The sequence below is a fragment of the Acanthopagrus latus genome, chromosome 15 (assembly GCF_904848185.1).
Source record: "Acanthopagrus latus isolate v.2019 chromosome 15, fAcaLat1.1, whole genome shotgun sequence".
NCBI classification, from domain to species: Eukaryota; Metazoa; Chordata; class Actinopteri; order Spariformes; family Sparidae; genus Acanthopagrus; species Acanthopagrus latus.
Window position 1 is genome coordinate 19,575,989 of NC_051053.1, and position 27,217 is coordinate 19,603,205.

General features: G+C 41.2%; 1 protein-coding gene across 3 annotated transcripts; it reads right to left on the minus strand.

Moving 5' to 3' along the window:
• Positions 1 to 434: 434 nt before the first annotated feature.
• map3k21 (mitogen-activated protein kinase kinase kinase 21) lies at positions 435 to 25,404 on the minus strand. 3 transcript variants are annotated; one of them, XM_037123601.1, is made up of 11 exons: positions 23,614 to 25,404; positions 9,844 to 10,024; positions 9,586 to 9,734; positions 9,035 to 9,210; positions 7,128 to 7,368; positions 6,889 to 7,011; positions 5,592 to 5,681; positions 4,790 to 4,940; positions 4,038 to 4,132; positions 2,943 to 3,776; positions 435 to 2,685 (listed from the first exon to the last, which is right to left on the minus strand). In XM_037123601.1, the coding sequence occupies exons 1-11, from the start codon at positions 24,404 to 24,406 to the stop codon at positions 2,315 to 2,317; spliced, it is 3,204 nt and encodes a 1,067-aa protein (XP_036979496.1). In that variant the 5' UTR covers positions 24,407 to 25,404; the 3' UTR covers positions 435 to 2,314. The 3 variants fall into 3 exon arrangements, with proteins under 3 accessions (XP_036979496.1, XP_036979494.1, XP_036979497.1); XM_037123599.1 differs by having other exon boundaries at positions 2,943 to 3,779; XM_037123602.1 differs by lacking the exon at positions 5,592 to 5,681 and having other exon boundaries at positions 2,943 to 3,779; positions 23,614 to 25,403.
• Positions 25,405 to 27,217: the final 1,813 nt, after the last annotated feature.

Genomic DNA, 27,217 nt, shown 5'->3' on the forward strand with positions numbered 1-27,217 from the left:
TGGATGTTAATTGATTCGTTCATTGTTTAGGGAGAAAGGCCCGGGAGTGACCACGGAGGAGGTGCAGTATGTGCTGCATAGTAAGACAAACTTGAGAAAAACCTGTGAAAATGAATCAGGATTATGAATTCAGTGTTCATCCTGAGGAAGCTATTAACAGGCTAAAACTTTACAAACTTTGTCTTTACTCTCTAGCCAAAAAGCCAAATTCTGTCCTCAAAAGTTTCCACAAATTCCTGAGAGTTTGACGAGAGGGGCGATTGGTTCCACTGGGAAACTATTTCCTAATGTTAATCTTACTTTAGATCGAATCATCATGACACCACGGTGACAAAAACAGTTGCTTATGGTAAAAAAAAAAAACTGTCCAGTTTTTTCTTTTTGCTAATTTTGATTAACTTAAGCAGTCATTTTCTGTAGTCAGTGGCAGATGAAGTATTTCTCCTACCTAATGTTAGTTGTTGTAAACAATGTGATTCGGTCTATATAAATTAAAAACAACAAAATTAACTGAAAAACCAATTGACCGAACAGTGATGTTATATTTAACTAGTAATGGAAATAAGGGGGAAATCTGAGATGCAGAGTCACCAAGTCAAAGTTGAGCTTTAAAAAATTATTTGCATCAATTGCAAAATGTTGTGCCCGATAATAAAACTGAGGACATGAATTAGACATGAAAGTGAAGACACTTTTGCACTTGACAGCACAGGCTGCATCTGGTTTACAGGAGAGATGTTTTGTGCACTAAAGACTAATTATAAAAATTCTCTGTGTGGTCACTCCTGGGCTGCGTAGAAATCCTTTCATGACTTAAATCTGAAATTATGCTGTGTCGATGCAGTTCCAGCCGATCAGTCTTCAGGGGGACTGGATCACAAATTCATTTTTTAGGGACTGCTTTTCCTGACATGAACATGTGTGGCTGAAGTGTCTCCCCAGTTTGCTGCCAGCCCAGTCGCCAGAAATGGCAGCACTTTGTTTCTGCAAACCGCGGATTGCCTGCATTTGTACGCATCATACGTACCATACTGGCCCACAGTTTCGACATTTGTAAACTAAAATACAGAACATTTTTTAACAAGACGTTGGGACATTTTTCCCGGTTTAGGGGCAACTAACTGATCTTTTTGTAACCCTAACCAAATGGTTTCTGTGCCTAAACCACTTGTTAGACCACAGGAACATTGAGAATTGAGCATAAAGAAGCATAAAGTTGCAACATGGCTGTGGTTTGCAGAAACCTACATCCCAACATTTCTTCTGCCAATTGGCTTGTTGCTGCAGCGTGCCGAGTATGAGAAATATTAACAAAAAAAAAACAAAACAAAAACTGCTTCTATAAATACTCCATTTTAGTAACCCATGACCACAATGGTCATTTAAAATTGAATCCAACGTTTAGGAGAAAAGATTCCATGTTTGCTCAGTAGGACTTCCAGTGTTTTCTACCTGCATCTCTAAAATCTTCAGGGCATTCTGGGAGGAAATGCACTTGCATCCCTGCAGCGATCCAGTATGTAACCTGTCCCTCGAATACAAACTGTACTGCAGCATCGCTGACTTTTAAAACAGTCATAAAACAGCATAAATGCAATACAAAACAACTGCCAGCGTTAGGCTGATAATGAATAGGAAGAAATATTTACAAACAAGGCATAATTATTTTTTTTTGTTCAACATTTTAAGGGTACATGCATGCATGATTCTCAAGTCAAAAATATCTAAAAAGCGTGATCGCACAACTTTGAAACTGACATGGAATGTATGTCCTGCTGGTGGCTAAGGTAAGGTCAAGTCTCTTCATATTAAATTACCTATAAAAATATATATATAAATAAAAAGGTGAGGGTACTGTGTTGCGAAAGCTGCAGCAGCGGTCAACGTTGAGCTGCACCAACAGAACGAGAAACGAAGAGGGTGAGAGAGAGGGATGAGCAAACAGAGGTGGCAGTCGAGCACCGAGGGGTGAGAGGAGGAGCTGCTGGTCCAACTCTGTAATGTTCTGCTTCACTGTCAGAACTGTGTGTGTGTTCTACATGAAGATAAGGCAGTGTGTAAGGCCTCACGTAGGAAGACTGTCCTCGAACTGAGGTGAGTATTGTCGATGTCGTCTAGAAGTCTCAGACTTGTTACGCTCTAGAACACGGACATGCTCTAGGGCTAAGACAAAGCTGGGTTCTATGTTATAGAACTGGGGGGAGGGAAGGCAGCCTAGTTCTAAACCCTCCAGGAGTTTTAGGCCAAAAAAATTGTCTGTCTGTCTGTTCTGGCACTCTCATTACGTAGGATGCCCACAGCTGATCATCACCTTTCAAGAGAGGAACTCTTTCTCCAGCTCAAAGACGGAGGCCCGCGCCGGGGAGCTCTGAATGCGGCACAGTGGCACAGTGCAGTCTCGTTTCTGGCCCTCTGTGTCCATGTCCAGCAGGGAGCAGCCCATCCCCACCTCCGAGGACAGCACCACGTTCAGGTTTTGTGCCGTCTTCTCTCCGGAGTAGTGGCCCAGGGAGTAGCTCTTGTTGCGTCCTCGGAGCAGGGCCCAGGCGTGGGGCTTGGCCCGGAACGAAACTGGCCGAGGTCTGGAGAAGGCCTCCCCACTCGACAGCTTCTCTGACACCCCATCCTTCTCTTTGTCCTGCTTCTTCTGTGAGGCCGGAGGGGGCAGAGTGGTTGGGCCATTGGCTGGAAACAGACAGACACACATTTTTGTGCACATTAATATATTTTTTCAAGATAGATTTTTTTAGAGTGATCATGGAAAAATAAAGCAGATTAATCACGCTCCAAGAGCCACACTGGAACAGCATTCAGATGTTGATAAATCTACTGATCCATCAGTCAACTCAATCGCAAAATAGACTGCAATGGACTGCAGGCCGATATAATTAATCAGCCCCAAGACACATGCTTGCTTTCCTTCCCCTCTTTCTGTTACTCACTGTTGTGGTTGGTGGTGTATTTCTTCCTGCGTAGACGTGTTCCTGTGTTGTGGTTGCTCTGCTCCGGTGGCTGGCTTTGGGTTTGCACTGGTGTCTGTGTGTTAGCTGCAGTCTTGTTACTCTGGCTTTCTGTAGAAGCTGCTGGTCCATGTCTGGTTGGGTCTGCATAATGATTGACTGCCACAAGCTCCGCCTTCCCTGGGCTGGACTCTGACACCTCCACCTCAGACTGTAAGAGACACTTGGTGGAGTTGCATTCCATAATGGCCGACATGGAGATGAGATTGACAGGCTGGGTGGAAGTCTGGTTTGGCGATGCCTCGTCTTTGCGCGAGCGGCCGCCACTTGGCGGTGAGGTGCTGCGGCGAAACCGGGTCGCACGCTGAAACAGGCCCTCCTTCTTTTTCTTCTCTTTCTCCTCACGCTGGGGCTCGCCTTCTTCCCCAGGGGCCGAGTTTTTGAGGGCCTCCCTGATGTCGTATCCGAGCACGACTGACGCCAGCAGCGAGCCGCAGCCGTACAAAACGGAGTCGGTCTTGCGTCGAGCTGACGTCCGCTTCAGGCTATTAGTGGGGGTGAGCTGCGGGGTGGTGGAGGTGGATGAGGTGGATGTGGTGGTGTAGGGGTCGTCTGTGGTCTCTGGTGGACCACCCAGACCGCCGGCCCCGACCCCGGCATCTCCCGGCCCACAGTGCCCACCAGGGCTCTGAGGCTGCTGCTGCTCGTCCCTCCACAGAGGTAGATCGATGTACACCTGGTTGGGGAACTTGAGCTGCTTTGGCTTGGAGCTGTTGTCAGGACATTCCTGCGAGAATGCTTCGTCTTTTCCGGCCCCTGCTGAAAACACGCAAGTGTAAATCAATATATTAATGTAAACACATGACTGAGGGACCAAACAAGACCTCTTCACCATCCAAGTATTACTGAATGAGTCAGAGTACTTTCCAAACAACTAAAATCTTATTTTTCATATTATAAAAACATTATATATAATACTGACAAACAAAGCAAATGTTCACAATAATTAATCAGATATCTAACAAAAGATCATATTCAATTAAAGCGTACAGCATCACATTGGATTTTTCAGCTCACCTTGTTCAGCAAACAGGGCAGCGAGGGGGACAGACTTCTGGGACTTGACCAGGCTGGTGGACCAGGGGTTGCTGCCGTCTGACAGAGGTCGCACTCTGAAAACCACAGACCAGAAAACATGAAACACACCAAATGTGTGGACCTGCACTGCTATCTTTAGGAGAACCAATGTCCGTTTAAAAACAACGTCCGAGGACTGTCTGAGGGTTAACACTTGGTTTTGAGGTTAAGGTTAGTATTAGGTTTTGGTTTCAAGCTGCAACATATGACCGATGAAACGATTGGCCCATCACAAGAAAACTAACCGCTATCCGTGTTTGCAAGCAAATATTTCAAACATTTTCTGTTTCCAGCTTTTCTTTGTCATTTATGAGAGTAAATGAAGAGTCTTTGGGTTTTGGACTGTTGGTTGGACATAAGAAGTTATTAATATGATGTCACTTTGGGATGTGGGAATTTTTTTGTCATTGCCTTAATGAGAAAGTGATTTGCAGAATGCATCGAGACAATGAGAGTCCTCGTGAATGTTTAAAAACAAATAAATTCACTGCATATAACTTCAACAGCATTTTTTACAAATGTCAGAAAAGAATAATTCCTGAACACTTCAGTCACACATAATTTAGTAAACTACATTTTATCTGTCTAGTCTGTGTACTGTAAGCTCCAGTGTAACAACGCATAGACTCAAGATGGTGCTGTTGACTGTGTGTGTGTGTGTGTGTGTGTGTGTGTGTGTTTATAAAGTCTACCTCTCAGCAGCCGCAGGCCGCTCTTTGCTCTGTACTGAACTGGGGCCCCAGGTCCTTCCTTTCTTCTTGATTCCCTTTTTCACATCATCAAACTCCTCTGGCCTGAAGAGGGAGCTGCGGCCCCACGTACGGTTGCTTTCATCTTGAGTTACTGTGAACACAGTGACCACAAGTGTTACCACACACTCAAACAACTGCAGTCGGCCCTTTCAAGGAAAGAACTTATAGTGGATTATTTAAAGGCATTTTGCCGGCTGCAAAATCACTGGTAGTGATCTTTCTCCAGAATGGTGTTAATCATCACTAATATATATTAATTTCTGGAAATGTAAAATAAAAAATCAGGAACAAATACCCAAAATGCTGTTGTTAAAAAAGCTTCTTAGAGGTGTGCGTTAGTCATCTTGAAGTTGTTAGGAGAGGCAGATTTAAAGATGTCAGGGCAACAGATTCGGGCCAAAGTTCTCATAAAAATGAGTATTTCTTATTAAAGATAATAATAATAATAATAATAATAATTATAGAACGGCACATTGGCCTGAATCTGTGGCATAAACCTCATTGTGGTCACTTGCTAGTTTGATTTTCAGGTAAAGCAGAAACCTGTGAAACAGCTGCAAACACCACACTCTTGTTATAATCCACACTTCAAGAAAACCTCGCCAATCAGCACAAACAATCCCCACTGACGTGAAGCTTAGAGCACCAAACCCTTTCAATCGTCAAAGTTAGCCAAACATCACATGCAGCATTTGGTGCTGTGAGCCACACCCACGCTGCGTGTGGGTAGCCAATCGCTTGCCTTTCTTCCTGAGCCCACAGTGGGCTGTGAGCTCGCTGGTCAGATCAACATCCTGTTCGTAAACATGCAAGCTCTGCATATAGGACGTCGCTGAGGAGGGAAACATATACGTTACCTCTGACCAACATTAGCTTTATGATGAAAACATTTATGAGCATTGTATGTAGGGATGCATCTATTTGGAAACACGTGTACATATTTGCCTGAAACTTGCTAGAGCCGGACTGATACTCAGTGTCTGGAGCCGATGCCAAAATGCAGATATATGTTGACCTATACACATTTATTTGTAATGACCCTCAAATGTTGTTATAAAACACTTGTGACAAAGATATTAACAGATAAACAATTCTGCATATAAATGTCTTAAAAACAACCAGACCTTTGTTATGTCATTTGTTAAGTTGTGTACTTACATTATCACAAGTTTACTCAAGGTAACGTCAACTAAAACTCAATGTAAGGCCATAAGTGTATGTATTTATGTGTATGATGTAAACAAAACCATTCCTGGGACATACATACTGTTCTAGGCTAAGAAAATCATGTTAGCTTTTCCTTTTGGAGTCAATCCAATGAACCCTCATCAAATGTTCATATAATGTACTGTTCATATCTGCGTGTTTCTGTGAAAACAAATCTCCCTTTTAAACAATAAAGACCAACAATGTAATCTTGTTATTCAAAGCACCTTTTAAGACATATATACTTGGGACACTTTGGACCTAAACAGTTATCAGTAAATACACTTATTCTGATTGTGTAAATGTTGAAGAAGCTTCTGAACATCTCCCTCCAGATTTAAAGGAAGCTGTGTGGTATCTTTTGACACCATTTCAATACATTTATCCACGAAAGTTTAATCATAACTAATTAAAAAATGTTTCTGAGCAACTATCTGCTGCCTCTGTCTAAATGTTAGGACCTACCATGAAATGCTCAAGAGGAATTTGTTCCAGTTAGTGCAGGGGCGTTGGTCCGCGACTAACAACATTATCAAACTGTTCAAACAACTGGCTGACTGCTCGTGGCTCTGGAGCTTTTGGTCACACAGCTCTTGTCATTCTTGAAAGGCACTGTTATCAAAAACATGTCTCCATGTTCCCAGTTCAATTTCTAAGAGACAATGTTTTGTCTTCAGCATCATCTTGTTTTTAAAGATGAAGATTTCATTTTATCCAAGCTAAGTACATAAAACATAGATCAACAAGAGCACGGACACAGATGTGGAGGAGAAAATCAGACATCACACTTTGAAATATGTGAATGTGGAGAAACAAACAAACAGTGAACTCACGCTGAATGGCTCGTAGTCGCGGGATGAGTGTGGGGCTGCTGGGAGGAGAGGAGCTGGTGCTGTGAAGGCTTCTCCTCTTGTCCATGGAAGGTGATGCCTGCACAGTGATCTTGTGCTGGAAGTCTACAAAACATTTACACATTTGGAGAGATTACACACCAACATGTTTCCTTCATAAAATGTTCAACACAGTATAAATGCTCCCCACAGAACCAGGTTCAAGACATGTGTTCGCTCACCTGAGGGCAGGCTGATGCGGTTTCCGTCCTTCAGTTTAAGGCGGGACCGTTTGAATTTGCCTTTCCTCTTCTTCACATTGGGCTTGTCTTTGTTGAGCTGGAAAATGAGGATGTTGAGCTCTCTCTCCAGCACGTTGATCTCCCGCTCTGCCAGCTGCTGCTCGCGACGCTTCAGCAGCTCCTCCTGAGACTTCTGCTGGAGGGCGGCCCGCGTCAGCTCCTCTTCTCTGGAACGTAGCTCCTGGAGGATACATACATGCTTAAATTAGCAGACAGACTTCTGTGGTCGTAATCTCTTGGGTACACTCTGACAGAGCCAGAGAGAAGACCGGTGTTTATAGATGTTGTGCATCAGTTGTCTTATCTGAAATTGAAAATCTACATTAGCTAAAGTGAGAAAAATAAATAGTTAGTAAGTTAGACAGTGTGACAATATGACAAAAACAGAATGTATGACTGTTTTGGTCAGGGTTTCATACTTTCTTTAATAAAACAGCTAAAAGAAAAAGTCTACACCTAACAAACGGTAACGCAGGTGTCCTAAGACGAGCTCGGGGAGGACAGAAAACTCCGCAGAACAGAAAAGCAAATTCTCTCTTGATGTTCATTTGCAGTGTGAATACAGACCATTAAAGTGGGGCCCCACAATCCTTTTGACTTTTTACGGTTCTAAGCAGGTGGTGTCAACAAAGTTATATAGTTATTGTAATAGGGAATATCAAACCCTGCTCTATTAGATGGAGGGGTCTGGGACAAAATCTTACCAAAAGGGGGTCTGTGGTGTTTAATTAGTGTCAGTTTAAGAGTCCTCGGTGTGAAAAATTTTGATATAGGGGATTCTATACTATCACCTTTTAAGAAAGGAGAATATGGATGGCAGAAAACCAAACAGAAGTACATTTTATAATTCCCTTTCAACAAGAGAAAAACGGTTGCAAACAGACATTTATAAAAACAGGTGGGAGTGTTAGCAGTGTATTAGATAACTCCGTCTATTACAAGTTCAGGAGATTACTGCCTGCTGTTTCAGCCTGTGTTACACAGAGTAAGCCAAGGGAGGAGACATGACTCTCTTTAGCTTTCTTCATTCCCTCTGTTTTCTCTCTAATTGCACTCAGCTGAGTAATAATAATCCTTACTGGATGACTTCCATAAAGCAGCTTTACAGTCAAGCCCCTTCAGCCACCCACCTAGACACAGATTACTGTGGGATGTTTACAGGAAATCTGCTGATGTAAGAATCTCAAAAAAATTTACGATGGGAAAATGTTGCATTCTTTTTTTTCCCTTCTCTTGATTTATGAAATTGTTACATACTGAACCTTAAAAGAGTTTTTTCATAGCGAAGTGATGCCGATTATAGGACAGAGGACGGCTGAGTGTGAATTTGTTTGATTGGGCGATGTAAAACGCAAGGGTACAAAAATATGGTTTAGCACAGACAGAGGCAGGAAAAGAAAAAAGAAAATCATTTAACAAAAGGCACAAAACAAATCTCTCCGCAAACACCTGCACCTGTGGAGTTTTCAGTATCTGTGTCATTCAGTTCACCATTCATCGACACAGCTCTGTGTGCTGATCCTGCTGTTTCTACAAACACTAATTAACCCTCCTATTTAAGCCAACGACGGGAGACTTATACAGGAAGCAGATTAAGGTCTTAACAAGGGGAAGTACGCTAAAGCAACTCGGCATTAATGGCTTTGTTTTGTTAACTGCGCGATTAGCTTGTCCACTGAAAGTAACCAATTAAATGTTTTAGTCCGTCAAAGCTGTCCCCAGTGATCCTGCGTCTCATTTAAATAACGGACTAGTCAATGTGTATCATAACTAAAAAAAATAAAAGCGCAGTCAACAATAATTTATAACAAAGAATAGGAGGCACGTTACATGTACTGAAAATATACCTTCTCTTTGGTCCTGAGCTCATCAAACATCTCCTGGATCTCCACACGCCAGTCATCCTGCATGCTGTGGAAGGAGTCCTGGGGCATGGTGGCCATCACTGCCTCCTCGATGGCGGACAGCTGCTCCAGGATGCAGGAGAAGGAGGGACGCACGTGGGGGTCCTGGTCCCAACACTCTGGACACACACATTGCAATGTAAAGACACATGAGCACAGTCATCAGCGTATATACAGTAAGAATCTTTTTAAAAAAAACAAAGTTTGAGTTGTCTTTTCTGTGCTTTGATTACCCGCTTTGAAACAGTATTACCCTTTTCCATTTTATGATGCCTAAATCGTACTTCTGCAAATACTTTGGTTTAAGTAATTCATTACTGTACATATTCAATAAGATTGTAAAGTAACTTTAAGTGACGACACGTGTCCTCAGGGATTTGGTGATAATGAAGAAGACAAATAAAACAGCAATAAAAAAACATCTTGAAATTACTTAAAAAAATAAAAATAAAACAACAAACATCATGCAGGTATGTCTCCTTCGTCAAATGTACCTTCCATGAGCTTGGCGAAGGGTTCAGGGCAGGTGGAGGGGATTGGTAGAGTTAACTTATTGACTGCGACACCGTAAGCAACAGCCAGACCGTCTATCCCACGATATGGCACCTCCCCTGTTAACAGCTCCCACAGCAACACACCATAGCTGGTGGAAGGGAAAAAAAGACAGAGGATTAAACAAAGTATATTAGAGAAATAGTAAAGAGCCGACTTTTTATTCTTGGGTCTGTGTGTAGTGTGTGTTGAGTCATTACCCCCAGACATCACTGCCTTTGGAGAACAGAGATGACTTGATGACTTCAGGGGCCATCCAGGAGTAGGTGCCTGCTGCTGACATTTTCGTGGTTTTGTGCCACTCCCTGGCCAGGCCGAAATCTGTGATTTTCAAGGTCTTCCTCCCGATGTCGTCATTCTCAATCTTTTCAAGTAATAAAACTGAAATGAGAGAGGACACGGAAGGGATCCGTTAGAGGGCAAAAGATAAAGGGATGATGTGTGGGGAAAAAGGGAATAACAAGCACTGAGTGATTGAGAGAAAAGGAAAAGTGGAAAGACAGGATTGGGATGTAAGTGACTGATGTGAGAGGGGGTAGAAGAGAAAGGCGAGTGAAAGAGAAAGGGAGATACAAAGAGTGGGGGACAGAGAAGAAGACAACCGTGCAGGTGAGGAGATGATAGTTGATATTCAACAGGGCCAGCAGAGGTATGCAGGTCATTTATTACTGTAGAAACAGAAGGGTGACAGGACCACAAAGCACCTGTCCTCGGGTCCTAAGACTGTTTAGCACATTAAAGACAGCCAGAACCCTCCAAGCCTGCTTGTAACGCTACACCTGCCACAGTGAAGCTACAACCGACCGACGTGTCAAGACCCTCTGTGCCAATCATGTGCTGAAATAAATAAAATTACTTACATGCACAAACATTTTTCTGACAGGTTCTGGGTGAGGACAAAACAGTAAACACATGATGACTACACACAAACTAATACAAAAGATTAATGTAAGTAATTAATGTACTTTTTTCTACAGTACTGTAACAGGATCAGTTTTGCTTCTCGGGTCAAAGTCGGTCTGATGTTAAACTCCTGCTGTTCAGGAAGTGAACACACTCATATTAATACTGGTACTGCAGCAAACACTAACTACACAAGAAACAGCAAGTCCTGTTTTGCTGCTGTCATGTGTTGGAAATGTCTCGCAAGTATTGTCAAGTGTTGCTGTTATTTTGTTCTCCCTGATCCTGTTACTGTGTCTAATTCTTCAGGCTGCATGAAATAATAAAAAAGGGAACTGTGATTTGATTCACAACTAGTGGGAATTACAAGTTGTTTGCACAATTTACATTTTCACTGAAAAAGCAAGTCATGATAATGCAAGATCTGTCTGTAATTTTCTCACATCTGGAGAACGTGATACACGCTGCCATTTTGCAATTTCAGCAAATTCTGCAGCTCTACTAAACCCTAAATGCTCTTATATAATGAAATGTTTCTGATGATGAACCAGTTTCAACTTAGTTACATGAGTCAAAACAATTATTTTTTCACTAGTCCCTGAATTTAAAGTGAGATAAATAAAGACACGCATGTCAAAGTCGAAAAGAGAAAACTATTTGACTACTGAGAAAATATAGTTAACTAAGGAGTCACAAACAAAATGAGGAGCTGCATTTTTTTCTTTCCTTGATGAATTAATACATTTTCCTCAAAATTGCAAATCCTCAAAACTGTCAATATTTGTTATTTTTGATCAAAGAAAAGAAAAGATTAATTCAATCAATTTCATTTTCTATTGAATGACGTATCAGTTGGTAAGAAACATGTAACCAAGAGAAAGTTAAGTCATGGCAGAAATAACATTAAACAAACAAAAAGTTAAACTAACAGTCAGGATGGGCGTGTATTGTAAACCACATCTATCTCAATATTCTAAAATCAAATATTAGAATATTGTCAACACCTTGAAATCGATGTTGCGACAATATTGTAGGGATAACCTTTGGCATTTTGACAAAAATTAAACACAGTGATATTTTTGATGTACCTTCATCAGTAGTGTGAATACTGTGACTACACAGGTGAGGAAATTTCAGAAGCAGTAAGCTGGTAGTTCAGGAAAAATACACTTTACTGTACTGCTCCTTTAAAAACCAGGAAAAACAACTCTTACCATGATATTATATGCAACAGACAGTAGAAAGATGATATAGTCTGATGACAATGATATGACATGTGCTGCCAATGACCAGGTGGTGACTGGGGAGTAGTAACATTTTTCTTCTGTCAACAGAAATAAACCTCTTCTCTGTGTGTTTGGATACACCAACTGCCAAATATTCAAGAAGCAGCAGCCTTCTCCACGAGGTGCATCAACAGCCAAAACAGGCGCTTTGATCCTTTTATTCTCTTGGTATTATTCTCAACATTTGTTTTTACCTCTGCCAAGATCTCCTCACATTACAAACTGTCCCATTTCATTATTTACACGTAGTCCCACCACTCCAGGTCAATTTGAACACGTCCTGCCAGCTGTGTTGATCCCACAGCAGAGAAACTACAACTCTTTGGTCTAATTGCCCCTTCAGGAGGTTTGACAGAGGCACTTAGGTGTTTGTTTTAATCCTGGCTGTGAAACACCTGAGTGTATTGTTGGCACATACACTGTGTAGTAATATTCCCATGGGAACAACGGACATAATGATAAATATACACAGTGCTGACAAACGTGTTGATAAAGTCATTTGAGTTTCTTCAAGTTCTGTATCACAGTGTACACTTTTGTGCCACTCAGTTAAAAAGCTATTTGTTAGCAGAGGCTCACGGCTGACGTCTGTATGTAAGTATTACATGAATGAAGTGGTGGCGCTGCTTTTGTATTGTCACTCGCTGACCTTGGACTTACTCCTCCACAGCAGAACCAAACTAAAAACTGCCAAACACACACACATTTTTTCTTTACTTCTTAACCACAAATCTGCACACACTGATGCATACTGATCTTCAACGTCAACTGTGTATTTCTTAATTACATCTCTAATACTCAATACGCAATCCTCACCCTCATCTCAAGTAGACTCTTTAAGGAAGGACAAAGTCGTGTGGCTTGTCTTGCGCGAACACAACAGCAGTTATCCCAATTAACACAGGAAATCAGTATTTCAGAACATCCAAAACTATTCTTAATGGATCTGAAATGATGTCAAGGACCATTTTACCCATAGTGTGGCTCCAATAGGTCCACTAATAACCGGGGTATTGGTGCCATTACTAGCCCCGGGCACAGAGGGGATCCTCTACCCAGGCTGCAACAATAGGAATTCCATTACAAACAGGTTTCACTACACCAGTGATATACTCCTACTTCCTGTTGTCAAGTCCTCTCTCAGTGATTCCATAGATTCCTCCCAGCAGGCTCTGTAGCTCTATAAAGACTTATGATGGGTTAGTTACACAACTGAGAAGAACAGTGGTTTTGGGATATACCCGTCTGTGCTGATTGGCCGATAGAATATCGTGCCAAATACTTTCTTTGTAGCTTGGTGATTCTTCAGTGTCAGCCCTCTAGAAATTTCTGATAGAGGACCTAGCTACCATTTACATGACTCCATGCTGACGTTATGTTTCACAACCCCTTTGAATCCTGGCCAGCCATTTTGTTTAAGTCGAGGTAATAACAAACAAACTACATAGGCATTACAAGTTAATATGTGATTTTTGTGATGTGACCGATCCATTGTAAATCTATCCAAGCATGCAGTTCATAAAACTTGAGTCAAATACTTGTTATTGTCTTGACTCTGTACTTTTATTGAAATGATGAACTATTAAATAAAAGACATAATAAATCAATCAAGTCTCACTGAATAGAAAAACAATACAATAAAAAGGGCAATAAAGGCTGCAAATATTACTATTTTCTCAAGAATTATTTGCTAAAAATGCCAATCACAAAGCCATTTTAATTATTTTTGTGGTTTTAAGATTTGATTGATTACTTTTAAATCCCTACATGATCTAAACCTGCTTTACATTTCTGAACTCCTAACCCCTTGTTATTCTCTGAGACCCCTAAAATAAGATAAATAAATGTTGGTGCCCAGTTCCACAGTCCACAGTTTAAACAAAGGGGAATCTTGCTCTCAATGTTTTGGCGCCAATGCTATGGAACCACTCCCTTGAAATACTTGATCAACTGAGTCAGTACTGCAATTAAACAGCTTTTAAAACACACCTGTACAGACAAACGTTTGGATGTCTACTCAAAGCTTTTGAAGTTGCTCATTTTGTATCTCTGTGTTTAGTGTTTATTATTCATAATTATTTTAGTTGCATTTTATTGCTATACAGTTCACAGTCCTTGCACCTATATTGTATTTTGTGAAGCACCTTGTAACTACGATTCTGAAAGGTGATTTAGAAATAGAGTTTATTCTGAACTCTTGAAGTTGGACATCTGCGCTCACGTTTAATGACATTTTAAATGCATTCAACACATCAACATCTGCTGAGACAGCAACTGACAGCAAATAAATAACATTAAAAATCCTGTCACTAAAAACCTTTACACTAAATCTTAATAGCTTTATTTAAGTGGTGATCAAACACTGATGGAACAATTAGTGCAGCAATATACACAAATTCTCATGGCTTAAGGGTAATGATAACATCAGTGAAAATAAAAGGGTCTCAGTGAACGAAAAACAATTTTAAAGATCAATCTCAAGCACAACAAACTGAAGAGAAGACATTTTTACAGCACTGCACATCACGATACATATCCTAAATTTTAACATTGTAAATGGCAAACTGTATCATAAAACTAGACCAGTTTAATTTAACTAATGTGATAATACTTGATGTAGTCACAGGTGGTAAATGACACACTCATCAACGTCTCCTCTACAATGACCAATGGCACTCCTCCAGCCAATATATGCCACGAGGTGTTCTTTGAAGTACACCTCCCATGACCTCTTCACCTGTTCTACTTCATTTGTTTTTTAGGAAAGGTTAATCTCATCAAGAAGCCTTATATCAAGTTATTTTACCTAGCCTTGTACAAGAATGACCTACAGGAAAAAGGCTGTATGTTAAAAAGAACTAAAGTTAAACTGAAATTAAATCATTCTTGAAAACACCTCTCTCTATCTCCCTCCATCTTCTCTTTTACTTTTCTTTCTTAACAAGGGAACTATGCAGAAACACTAAAACAATGTCTAAGTGCCATTGCCAAACATAATCATGTGGCAGTAAATGAACCTGAAGCTTCAAAACTGCATCCAAACTGCACAAAGATATGTTCTGCTTGACTTTGATTTAGAGGCATCCTAGAAGTCCAGCCTCAGGCCAAAACCCCACCCTGTATTGGGAAGATTGATCCAGTACCTGTGTTCAGCTAATGCATAAAATAAAGCTAGTGGCTAGTAAGTCTCAAGTAATGTTTTGGTCCTACAGGGACTTTGGATGGGATATGTTTGACAAGGCGAAGTGGGGTAAACATAATTATTACTTGGTTTTAGGCCGTGTCAGTACATTTTAAGAAGTGCACATTGTTAAAATAATTCTGCGATAATTTAGAACTGGAGGAAGGAGATCGGAATCAGCTCAAGGTTCAAACAAGGTTTTAATCTTGTACAAGAGGTGCATTCACAGAGCAACACGCAGGTCTTTTACAAAGTGAAGACTCAATATGCGAAGAGAAAAGCATGGTATTTATCCCTCTCTGTGGGTGTGTTTTTCCACTACGATAGTTCCTAATTTATGACCTGCACTTAAAGGGATACTTCACAGAGAAGGAAGTGATAAGCTCCAGTGGTCATTCAACACCAGACACAGGTAATAAAATGACCTAAAACAAGGTCACAAGTTACAGGTCATGTTAAACAACTCCAGTGAACATTCCTGTGTAAGACTTCAGTTCACATCTCTGTTTTAAGTACAAAATTTCCATCACACACATTTACACACATGCATGTAAAATAGACTAACAACTGTGAATCTGTGCACATAATAGGGTCATTTTTATGGTCAAGACAACCTAAACTGTATATTCTTTCTGTCTAGATTATTTGGTTTGGTAGCTCACAAGCTCCAGGTGATGTGTGAAACCTTTGTGGTGTGATAAACAACATTTAAAAAGGGATTAGATTACTTTAATATATATATATTTTTTACAATATTTCTTTACATAGTGAATTGTTTGCAAACATTATAAAAGTCCTGTGATACTTTGTAATCAAGTTTCTAAACTCTTGTCATGTCTCAACAGGTTATATCTCGGGCTGTATGTTGTTTTCTGATCTACTTCTGCTTTCTCTCAGTCTATATTTTCTCACTCTTTTCAAAGAAAAAAATGTTTTGAAGCGGACAACAGTGCAAGCAATTGGAGATGGATATGCCTGCAAGGCAGACCCCACCCTCAGTCCAACCCCCATTTAATTCCCCTTTCCAACAGTGAATCTTCAGGCAGACCCATCTTTCATGGTGCAACAGTGGGAAGATCACAAGCAGAGCTGCTGCCTTCAAAGCAGCTCCCACGCTTCTTCCCATTGCTTTCTACCCCTCAAGGTAAAAAAGAAAAAATACTTTTTGGAAAAACATGACCAATCCTTCTCTACTTGAAGACATAAAAATAGCTTTTCATATAGGTTTTACTCCATATGTCTACAGAAGCTGAAATTTAACAAACCAGTGATACAGATTAATATTTGAGAAAATCACGCTTCTTTCTTATCTCTGTTGTTAGACGCAACGATCAGACAGCTGGCAAGCACAGAAGCAACTAACAATAGATACTAATTAAACATTGTTTACTTCAGTTTCTCTTTCAAACTCAGTGCCACCTGAACAGTGTTCAACTGCTGCTTGAACAGAGACTGATTTAAAAGTAATAACAAGCCAGTGTCCTTAAATTCAACACACATCACACGAAGAGGGGCCGGAGTCAAAAAATACCTGTTACTATTTTTATTACTATTATTTATATTATTGTTCATTATAATATATTATTTATTTACTATTTTATCATTATTTATAAATCATCATTAATGGGTCACTTCACGTGGAAGTAAATGCAGACTGTACACATTCACAACACGGGGCTGACAGGTATAGTGGTAGAGGGATAGATAAGCTCAATAAGATTAAGTGGCACATTGAGGTCAGGTTGCAGATTGAGACCAACTGAATACCCCTCGCATTAACCCACCTCTATGAGGGTTGCTAAAAATGTGAAAGAAATGGCTACTCTACAAACATGGCAGTTCAACATGGTGGACTCTTTCTATGGTAAGAAAAGCACAATTATTCTTAGTTTAAGGCAGTAATACACCAATATAATTAGGGTTCATACATTCCATTTCTGCCAATAGATCACAGCACAATGGGCCTTTAAATTCTTTTTATATTGACAAAGGTTATCACTCATGCCTTTAGTACATTGAACATGTTAGAGACTATTTGGACACATCTATACCTCCATAGTATTTCATGAATATGATACACAAGTCAAATATCCACAGCCAACACAAGCCTTGAAGCAGAATTGAGTAATGAACCACAAAGCCAGTTAAACATTTTAATCTCTGTCTCTCAAACAACAGTGCTGTGTGAAGGTGTACTTATTTTGATGCCAACAATCTGACTAACTTTTTTAAATTGGAACAGCATAATAGTCTTCTATTAAGCAGTCAGCATAACCTTGAGACTTCTTTATTTTTTTTGTGCGGCATAAGTAAGTATTGATGCCCCATGGTTGCTGTAAAGTGCAGCCTCCTAACTTGACGTGGCAGTATTTTCCTAACTGTGCCAACAGACTAAGCATGAGAGCAAGAGGGCTTCCTGTAGTAAGCAGAAACAAGGCTGCTAAACATTCCCCGCCTGGTCTGTCTCTCCCTGTTGAAATGAGAGTGCCCCCAGGCATTCTGGTTGATGGGAAAAGGATCAGGGCTAATGGCTGGCTAAATCCATCTATCATGGTCACGTCTCTCTGGGCCACTTACTCTTTGTCTGTTCTCTTCCTCTCCAAGTTTGTGTTTGCTTAAGCTTGAATTAACCCATAACTGGGCTAATTAAAACATAACAAGTGTTAAAGGTGTACAGCCAGTGCATTTTGCTGTATTAGCATCTATCAATGTGCTCTGGAGGTACAGAGGGGATTGGTTGATTCAGAAGGCAGCTCTTCTCAGCTGTGGGCCCTTTTCCTTTTCACCCTGCCCTGCAACAATAGGTGCAGTCAGGGAGAGGTCATAAAAAACACAGTGAAAGCATCTCCACTCCTCCTCTCTCCCCTCTGCCCATTCTCTCGTCAGAGAAAAGACAGGCAGTAACTGTCTGTGTGTCACCAGGGGTAATTGTGGGAAGCTTGAGAAAAGTTGCCCTGCAACACCTAGTCAAGCTTTGGTAACTTTTCCTCTGTGATTCCACTTATTCCAGAAGTAGAGCACGACAACAGAAAAATTACAGGAGGGGAAAAACATTCTCTGGAGGGATAGTTTTTCTGAACTACATCAAGCATAACTGTTTTCTCTCCTGCAGTGAACTCGTTATGACCCAGTAATGAAAAAAAGGATTTATGAGGTGTTTTTTTTGCAGTGCTACTCCCACATAAGTGGAGTGGTTCACAGGGAAACCCGACTGTGTAAGATAGCTATGATCTTTTTAGTATGTTCATACATTAACAGTGCAGCAGGCTGATGATTTTTTTTGTGTGCTGTTGGCATCCCCTCAGATGTTTCCATAACTTGCAAAAACCTGAATGGTAGTAGCAACAGGTACGAGGAGACACATTTTTTTCTTGTTCTTTGATGCTAACTGGTAGTTGGCAAAATTCTTTTTCAGTTTCCAACCTGTAACTCTCATACCGTGTTTAGTGCAGCCATGCATAATATAGCCCTGGCTGCCAACTTCATACACTACATTATTCAATCCAAACGACTTGATGAAAACACGCCGAATCCCCTTGACAATTATATGGAAACACAGCTTGTGTCTGTTGTTTCTCTTCATGAAGGTACCGATGGAGTAGCTGCATTACGAATTTCTATCTTTTGTATGCAGATTTCAATCGCAATTTGAGCAAATGGCTGTGTTACTGTTATAATTCAAACATAGCAGGAAAGATTACTTATAGGAAAGAAGCAACATGAAAATCTACCTCAGTAGAAAATAAAATTACAGGATTGCTGCAAGGATATGTTCATTACATTACATCAATTTGGTAGATGCGTGATAAGCATAACACATTTTCTTGTGTGCAATCCAACCCAGTGGCAGGCATCAAGAATAACTACAAAAATATAAAATATTCCTGCTGATGGTCCTGTTCGCTTATGTATGTCATTAAAAACACTGGGTTGACGGGTTGAGAATCTAATGCAGTTTTTGCACAGTGTGATATACAGAGGTGCAAAAAACAGAAGCACGTGCCCTAGGACTTTTCCCACATTGCTGTGACTACTAGGTCAAAATAGATTCATTCAATAGTGTGATGTTTATCATTTAAACTCTGACTTCAACTCATGTTCTTTCACTTAGTATCTGTGCTAATTTCAGTGCACTTAAGTAAAAGAAGAATCTTTCCTGCTCCTCTGTCAGGTCTTCACAGAACTATCGAGTGATGGGAGTGTGGAGAAAGAGACAGAGAGTGGGAGGGCAGCACAGGGACAGCGTGGTGATCAAGTCTAACAATAGCTTAAGATTGATGGGAGAATGCTGTTGCACACGCTCCAAACGGAACTCCATCAGTTTCAGTGGCATTCAAGCACACATTCCTAGCATACTATCACTTGTACCAAGATGTGAAACTCTGTAGTTAATGTAGGTTATGAGTGCTGGCTCAGGGCCAGGTTTCAGTGTGATTCCTTGCTCTTATCCACTACTCTATTTATACTAGCACTCCTAGCTTTAGGTAGAGAGTTTGAATCACAGTTGTAAGATGGGAAGGCTCAATTAAAGGATGTAATGAGTAAGACAAGGATAAAGCAGAGGAAAATAAAGCTTGGTATCAACAAATCCCTGAGCAGACCTGAATCAACAATGAATATGAATACTAACTATTGAGGCACAAAATTAACTTTTTGGTCCATCTGCCAACAGGTGATGAACTTAAATAACAACAACAACAACAACAAAAATGGCCAAAATATTTTTCAACCAGCCACAAAACTGCACAAGATATAATCAGGACGCTTGTAAACAGGAATAAAAAAAAAAAATATTTAAAAAACGAACTACATTAATGGCCAAATTTCAGGTGCCCCAGTGCAGCAGCAAACAAAACAGTCACACCCTAGAGCCCTGAAAATGTTACTAAAAAATAAAAATGAGTTAATCTTTTTTTAAACTGTAACTTCGATCAATGCAAAACAAACAACTGGTGGTCAATCAAGTTCTATTAGTAGTAAAGTAGGCCTATTCAGCAACATGCCAATGGCAGCTGGCCTCATTTATATCATTTGCCTGTATAAAAACTTTTATTAGCATTTGTCAGGTGGTAGTGCTAACTTTGGAGCCTGCTATCAAGTATTGTCTGACCTTCCAGAGCCTGATATAACTTGTTCATTCGTGTCAAAGGACTCTGCTGACGTTTAAAACACAGATGATACATGCTTTTGCAATTAAGACATATTCCTTCATTAAAATAAACATTTCAAGTGTAATTTGCTCCTCTTAATTTGTGAAATTAGCAAAACACTGGTAACATGAAGCCACTGTTCTGAGAAAACTACACTGTGCATACTTATTTTAATAAAAGAATGAGACAGAACAATGTTTGTAAATAGTTTATGGATGACAATAGAGCTCTCTGGCACACAGGCACACTACACTACACAGGTTGCAGCTTCACAGACAGTACTTGTTTGCAGGATAATTTCATGTTTTTCTTTGTGTGTTGAGGCAGTTTGTTGATTAATAACAAAAAGAAGAAGTAGCTGCAGCAGTATTCTTCAAAGGTAGACATTGTGTTGTCTCCAAAAAGTAGGCATGAAAAATAATAAGAAGCAAGTGGGAGCAGAAAGGAACAAGAGAGGGAAGGTAAGTAAGGAGAAAAATAACGAAGTAAGAAGGGAAACCCCCTCAGTTTGTGGCAATAAAAGAGTACCGCTGCTCTCTGGGAGATTAAATATGAACGGAACAAAACAAAACGAGGGCTTTGAGACCCTCCGAGTCCTCGCCATTCTTCTGGCCACAGTAGCCTAGCAACCGCTGCTTGACCAGTCCATTGTGCAAACGTATGTTAAGCTTTTATCCCTCATTAGCAACATTCCTCCCTGCAGGCTGGGATTTTACAGATTAGGTTGAAAAACACAAAAGAGATTGGACAAATCTCGCTGACTTCCAACATATTACTTTACAGGCTAATCATTGATCAAATAGCTGTATGTTTATCTGCGTGGAGCATGTGTACACTGCAAGTTGATAAATGACAGGCTGAGTAGTTGAGTGAAGATGGACAAGTTTAGTTCTGCATTATGTACCTATCTAGATCCTGGTTTATTGTGAGAGGAAAACAACTGGAGTGAAACTACTTGACCTATAAATAAATTATATATATATATATATATATATATATATATATATATATATATATATATATATATATATATATATATATATATATATATATATATATATATATATATATATATATATATATATATATATATATATATGTCAGAGCTGCAGCCACACAAAGAGACATTTTACTCATTAAATACTTAAAGTGACAGATTGCTGATTAACAACCACTTATTGCGTTGTATCAATTTCCTTTTACCCCCTGTGTAGATAATTCTCACTCCTTTTATCCTTTTGGACTGACCGATGCACACACAACGCCAAGACAAACAAACAACAGGCCCATACTAGCAGATGCAACAAGTTCTCTAAGCTGCATTATTGTTGGTTTCTACTGGGAAAACAACACGACACACCGCAGGGTGCCGTATGTGTGTTTGTGTGCAGGAGAGAGTCCTTTGTGAACTCACTGCCCTGGTTCAAAGCTAACACATACAGCTTCTATCATTCTCTATTTATTTAGATAAGACTGTATATTGACTACAGATGTTCAGACTTCTGACCCTGGAACTCAACTACCTGAAACTAACAACTGTGCTGTTGTAAACGCCAGCTGGATAGCTTAGCATGAGCTGAACCTAGAAACACATGGAGTTCCCCCATGAATAGTCTGTCCTAAGTTTAGTTTTAAATTCTCCATCTTTACTTGAAGCTTAGGCTGTGTCTAACTTACAGTGAAGTGGCAGGATAAAGACACTGACTTGTGTTCGCAGCACTGCCTGTTCGGGGGAGTTCGTTTGTGTATGTTCACATTCAAACATCCGATTAGCTCAAACTGTCTAAACAGCAGTTAAATCCTTTCTCTCCATCTGCCCTGTAATTAACACAAATCTTCCATCTTAAATAAGACTACTTTTAGGGTTGGGCCGTTCTACATGCACATAAACACATTATTGCAGAGCTTTATCTGAAAATTGTTCAAAAAATCTCCCCAGACACAATTTCTGACAATCCAGATTTAAAATTATGTGAGGATTTTAGTTTTAGAGACTGAAACCATTTTATTCTTATACTGGAAAAACAGCAAACATGTTTTTACTGCAATGAATATACTGTACGAATAGATATTTTAAAATGTTAGCACTGGGTCCGTAAGGAGTTGTTTTAGATTTACAACTGTTTACTTTTACTGTTTTCTTGTTAATATGACTGTAAAATTAGATGTAACTAAACTGCTTATTAGTTTAACCATGAACACAAGTCATGTCTGCAGCTCAGTCAGGCACACTGTGTTTGACCTGCATGGATTTCTCATGGTCAGTCTACACGGGACCCTCCATATCTGTGAAACACTGCGAGGCAATCAAAGTGTCTTAATCTGGTGCAGAGTCTGGTCTGTGTGCATTTCACATGTATTCACACTTTGACTCTCACAGCTGGAGATAAACAGCACGGCTGCTCCCCACATGGCCCCGGGTTGATAAGAGGCTCTGGTCACAAAGGGGAGAAATAGTGTTTGGAGTCATATTACACTCATAAATACACCTGAGTTGAACTGGGCAGCCTGTGTCAGCGGGACTCGCACTCTTTTTCTCATCGAGTCCTGTCCATTCATTATTCAGTCCTGGGAAACTAAAGTTTGCTGGCCTGTTGTCAATTACCAGCCCATGGAGGAACTAGCACAGTTGGTGACCCACTGCACTGAACCAAGCTCCAACTACATGATCTTGCTAAGTGTCTGTAGCAGTTGTGAAAGTATGCAGACAATCCCTGCTGAATAAGAATCATTCCTAAGAGTCCCGCCCAACAGAAAACCCCTAATGTGAATGGCTGTCTCTGTTATTATCTAGATAGGTTCTCTGTCTGACTGCTTTTTACCCTGTGACCTCTGGTATTAGCACTGGTTGGTCAAGCACATGGCCTGACAGTGTGGACCGAGTGTGTCTGGCTATGTGTTTGGTAAATCACTGACTTTATTTGAACAACATTTCAGCTCGGGGTGGAGAGGGGGCTGGGAAGGTGTGTTTGTGTGTGTTGAAGGATGAGGAGGGGTGAGTGCAGCAGGGGCAGCCCAGCTGAACAAACTCTGACTTTATTTCACATCCTCTCGATGGTAACCCCCCCACCACCTCATACACCCACAGACCGTTTACACCTCTAAAGGGCAGGGCTGTTCCAGTGAATTATTAGATTTCAGCAACCTCAAATGTAGCTGTAATTACAATGTTTACCGTATAGGCTAAAGCTATAAGCATGAGGTGAACATGCCACCACTAGAATAGAACTGAGAGATTGTCAGGGATGGATGAGTCTTATAATAACCACTTAAGAAGAGTTTATAGAGTAAGTTAATATTTAGAGTTACTCAAGCAGATCAGGATCATAAATAACTGAACATGGATTGCTGCATGTGCAACTGGTGGATGGTTCCTCCTCCTAAAGTTAGGTTGTTTATCTTAATTTCTCAAGCACAAACAAATCACACACAAACTGAAGTGGTGCTTACTGTTGCTGGACTTCAGGTCACGGTGGATGATGGGTACCACGGCCTCCTCGTGTAAGTAGTGCATCCCTCGTGCAATCTGCACGGCCCAGTTGACCAGGATGTGTGGAGGGATGCGCCTTCCGGTCAACGCCCGGTTCAGTGTCCCGCCTCGGGCATACTCCATGACCAGGCACAGGTTGGGCTCCTCCAAACACACACCCTCCAGTTTGATAATGTTGGGGTGCTGCAGCATGGAGAACAGTTTCGCCTCTTGTTTAACACCGCCGGCGGTGGCTGTTATGTCCTCGTCCGGGTCTTGCCGAGCCGCCTTCACTGCCACCTCCTGATCTTTCCATGTGCCCCGGTAGACTTTGCCAAATCCACCCACGCCTATGATCTCCTCCAGCACCAGTTCACTGAAGGGGATCTGGACGGGCGAGCTCGGGACTCGCTCTGGTACCCCCACCGACCCACTCGTTGCGGGGAGACGGTAAATAGCAGGCTGGTAGGTGACATAGTTGGAGGGGAAAATCCCGACCCGGTGGTTGATTTTACCCGTCCACCAGCCCTCGTCCCCGGAGATCGCTGCGTCCTTGGACAGCACCTCCACCACGTCCCCTCGCCTGAGGCTGAGCTCGTCCTCGCCGCTTGCCTCGTAGTCATACGCGGCTGTCCACAGGGACCGAGTCTGGCAAAGCGGGGCAGAGTGAGCCCATGCCCGAACCGAGGGGGACTCTGTCCACGCATGCTCCCCGGTCCCACCGCCGCCCGACCGCCCTTCACCGTTTGGGAAAGCGGCCTGCGAGACATTCATTTCTCGGTGGCCGTAGCGGCACCATAGGGTGCAGAGCGTTTAGAACAAAATGGAAACTTTAAAACCGTAAAAGGTAACTTCTTGAAATCCTCATGCTGTCACATGTAAGAGACTAGCTGTTGAGAACAGAGCGCGGTTTCCCTTCAGAGTCAAACCGTGTCCAAAGTCCTGTGGTAGGGAGGGAGAGCGTCTTCAGCCCGTAACGTTATCCACGTCGCCACTCCGGTGAAACTGTATGAGGGTCAGTCACTAGCCAGCGAGGCTGCTGGCTACGGTTAGCCGACACACTTTTAGCTAGTGTCACCACTGTATGGGCTGACTGTTAAATAGCAATAATGTCGGAAATTAATGTCTTAAATCGGAATAATTAAACAACCTCTGCGACGAGAGTAATTTTAACGCCAGTCAACAACTTTCTAAACGCTAACGTGAGCAGGCTAAAGTTAGCTCTCCACCGATGGAGCTAAGTTAACAAGTTTTCGCAGGTGCCGCAAGAGGTGCACCTGCACCGTCCGGTCTGATACACTGAGGCGAGGCTCCGAGGGACAGGTTTCTCTTTGAAAGTCGCCGGTAAATATCATCGAGTCGCCGGATCCCTTGGTGTGAAGTTCTCTTGCTCGTCTGTGAACTTTTGGGAGGAATTTAAACGGCATTGGCTAGCGGGTTAGCTTAGCATAGGTCAGCCCGTAGACTAGTAAGGCAGTTGGAGAAGTTGCTCCTAAAATCGGTTATTCCCAAGTTTGTTGCTCCTTCGGGGAAGTGAAGAGGAGCCGACTGTTGAACACGCAGGGAGCACGACAAACATCCTGGGTTTTCACAGCAACGGAACCGGAGTAGAAAAGAAGACCACCACAAAAAAAAATCCGTCAACTTTAATCAAAACAACCCCCCCGATCGCCGTTGTCGCCAGACGAAGTCGGACCCAGCAGTGGCTGCACGGAGGAGCAGGGGGACGCTGCTGCTGCTCGCTGCTGGCTGTGGTGCCCTCTGATTGGTGGAGGGCATGACACGTGACGCCGCGGCAATGGGGGAGGGGGGAGGAGCTACTATAGGAATGTGTGAGGAGAGCGCGCCTTCAGGGAAATTATGGGAATAGTGGACCATGTAAGATGACTGACACACACACACACACACACACACACACTCACTCTCTCTCTCTCTCTCTCTCTCTCTCTCTCACACACGTTTTACTCCTCTCCAAAAACGGAAATAAGACAGTAATTTTATTGTGAACATACGACTATTCCTTTTACTTTTGCCAAGTATTTAAGAATACAAGGAATCTGACCCAAATGAGTACTTAGCTACCCAGTGTTGTAAAAAGTACCGACACGTCATATTTAAATTATAATATAATCCTCAATATAATACTTTGCCAGAAATGACCCATGAAAACAATACTTGAGAGAAGGTCTTTAAGTATCTAAACTAATTTTCTTGTAATAAATATAGGCCTAATTGAATATAAAAAATTCATGTAAAAGTAAATTATATATACAGGTATGTCTATGTGTGCCTTGGAAGTTTGATTAATATTGAAATACACAACCACACAACAAGTAATGAATGTGTTTTTTAATTCACTATATCCTTTGTTGTACACATCCACAAAAATGTCACAAAAAACCCCTTGAGGTAACTAAAATAAGCACATACAAAATGATTAGATAGGAGGTGTCATAGAGGCTATCTTGCACGGATATAATTACATGCCATGAGATTTTGATGGTGCAGTATGTTGGAATTTTAGTTTGAAATGTTCAGGAATTAACTAACATTATCAACAGAATATGAAGAAATAACAATTGTGACACTATGTTCAAAGATGTCTTTTTATTGTGTAACAAGAATATCTAGTGAAGTTAGCATACTAACCAGCTAGCCATGATCTGTCCTGTCTGAAAACTTAGAGCTGTTAGCCATCAGAAGGAGAGCTCAGAGATATAGTTATAGAGCCTATTTTTGTTTTGCTTTTAGGATTATAAAGTGGATTTATCTTCACTCCTGTTCATCAACCTGACTGCAGCAGTGACTTCTATTTTTGGATCTTTATTTATTGAAATATTGACATTACAGTGACTGTGTCGAGTGCTGAACTGGCTTGTGCAGTTGCTTGCTAACAATGTTCTATGCATAGACAAAATATACGTAGACGCCTCATAGACTGACGCTGCCTATTGGAGCTAATGGCCGCCATCTTGGATGGGTCTCCAATGTGCCCCCCCGCATTTATTTCTACTGAGGAAGGTGTATCCCCAACTACAATAATCATAAACTCCCAAATTTTTACCGGATTTTCACACGGTTACAAATGGCAGAGATTTAGTTATAATACAGGGCACTGTCACAAAAATTATATATAAAAAAAATCTTACTTATCAAAGGTAATTCCCCGCGATCTGGTAACAATGCTGCGCTGGCTATTGCAACCATAAACTGCACAAAATACGGGCATAGTTGCTCGCTCTCCGTTGATTCCAATTGACTCTGGTGCTAGCCTAGAGTGAGGAGACCCAACCAAGTTGGTGGCGACGCGGGATTACGTTCCAGCACGCCATGAGGCGTCTACGTATATTTTGTCTTTGTTTTTACGACTAAAGTAGCTAATGGCTGTTTGGGGCCAGATAAACACCACAGGTGGAACCCCGATGAAAATGACACCTTCGCTTGTGGTTAGCGATTTGACTCTGGCATAAATGGATCACTGATGAGGTTAACGTTTTCAAGTTGTTTCCATGGTAAATTTAGTCTTGTTCAGCAATTTCCCAACACAACGTTACCTTGAGTAAACTTGTGGGTTTCTCAGGGTTT

Coding starts and splice junctions, on each gene's coding strand:
- map3k21 (XM_037123599.1), bottom strand. CDS start 24,406: ATGAATGTCTCGCAGGCCGCTTTCCCAAACGGTGAAGGGCGGTCGGGC. Junction 9,211..9,585: donor CTTCGCCAAGCTCATGGAAG/GTACATTTGACG, acceptor GTGTGTGTCCAG/AGTGTTGGGACCAGGACCCC. Junction 3,780..4,037: donor TGCCCTGTTTGCTGAACAAG/GTGAGCTGAAAA, acceptor GCGTGTTTTCAG/CAGGGGCCGGAAAAGACGAA.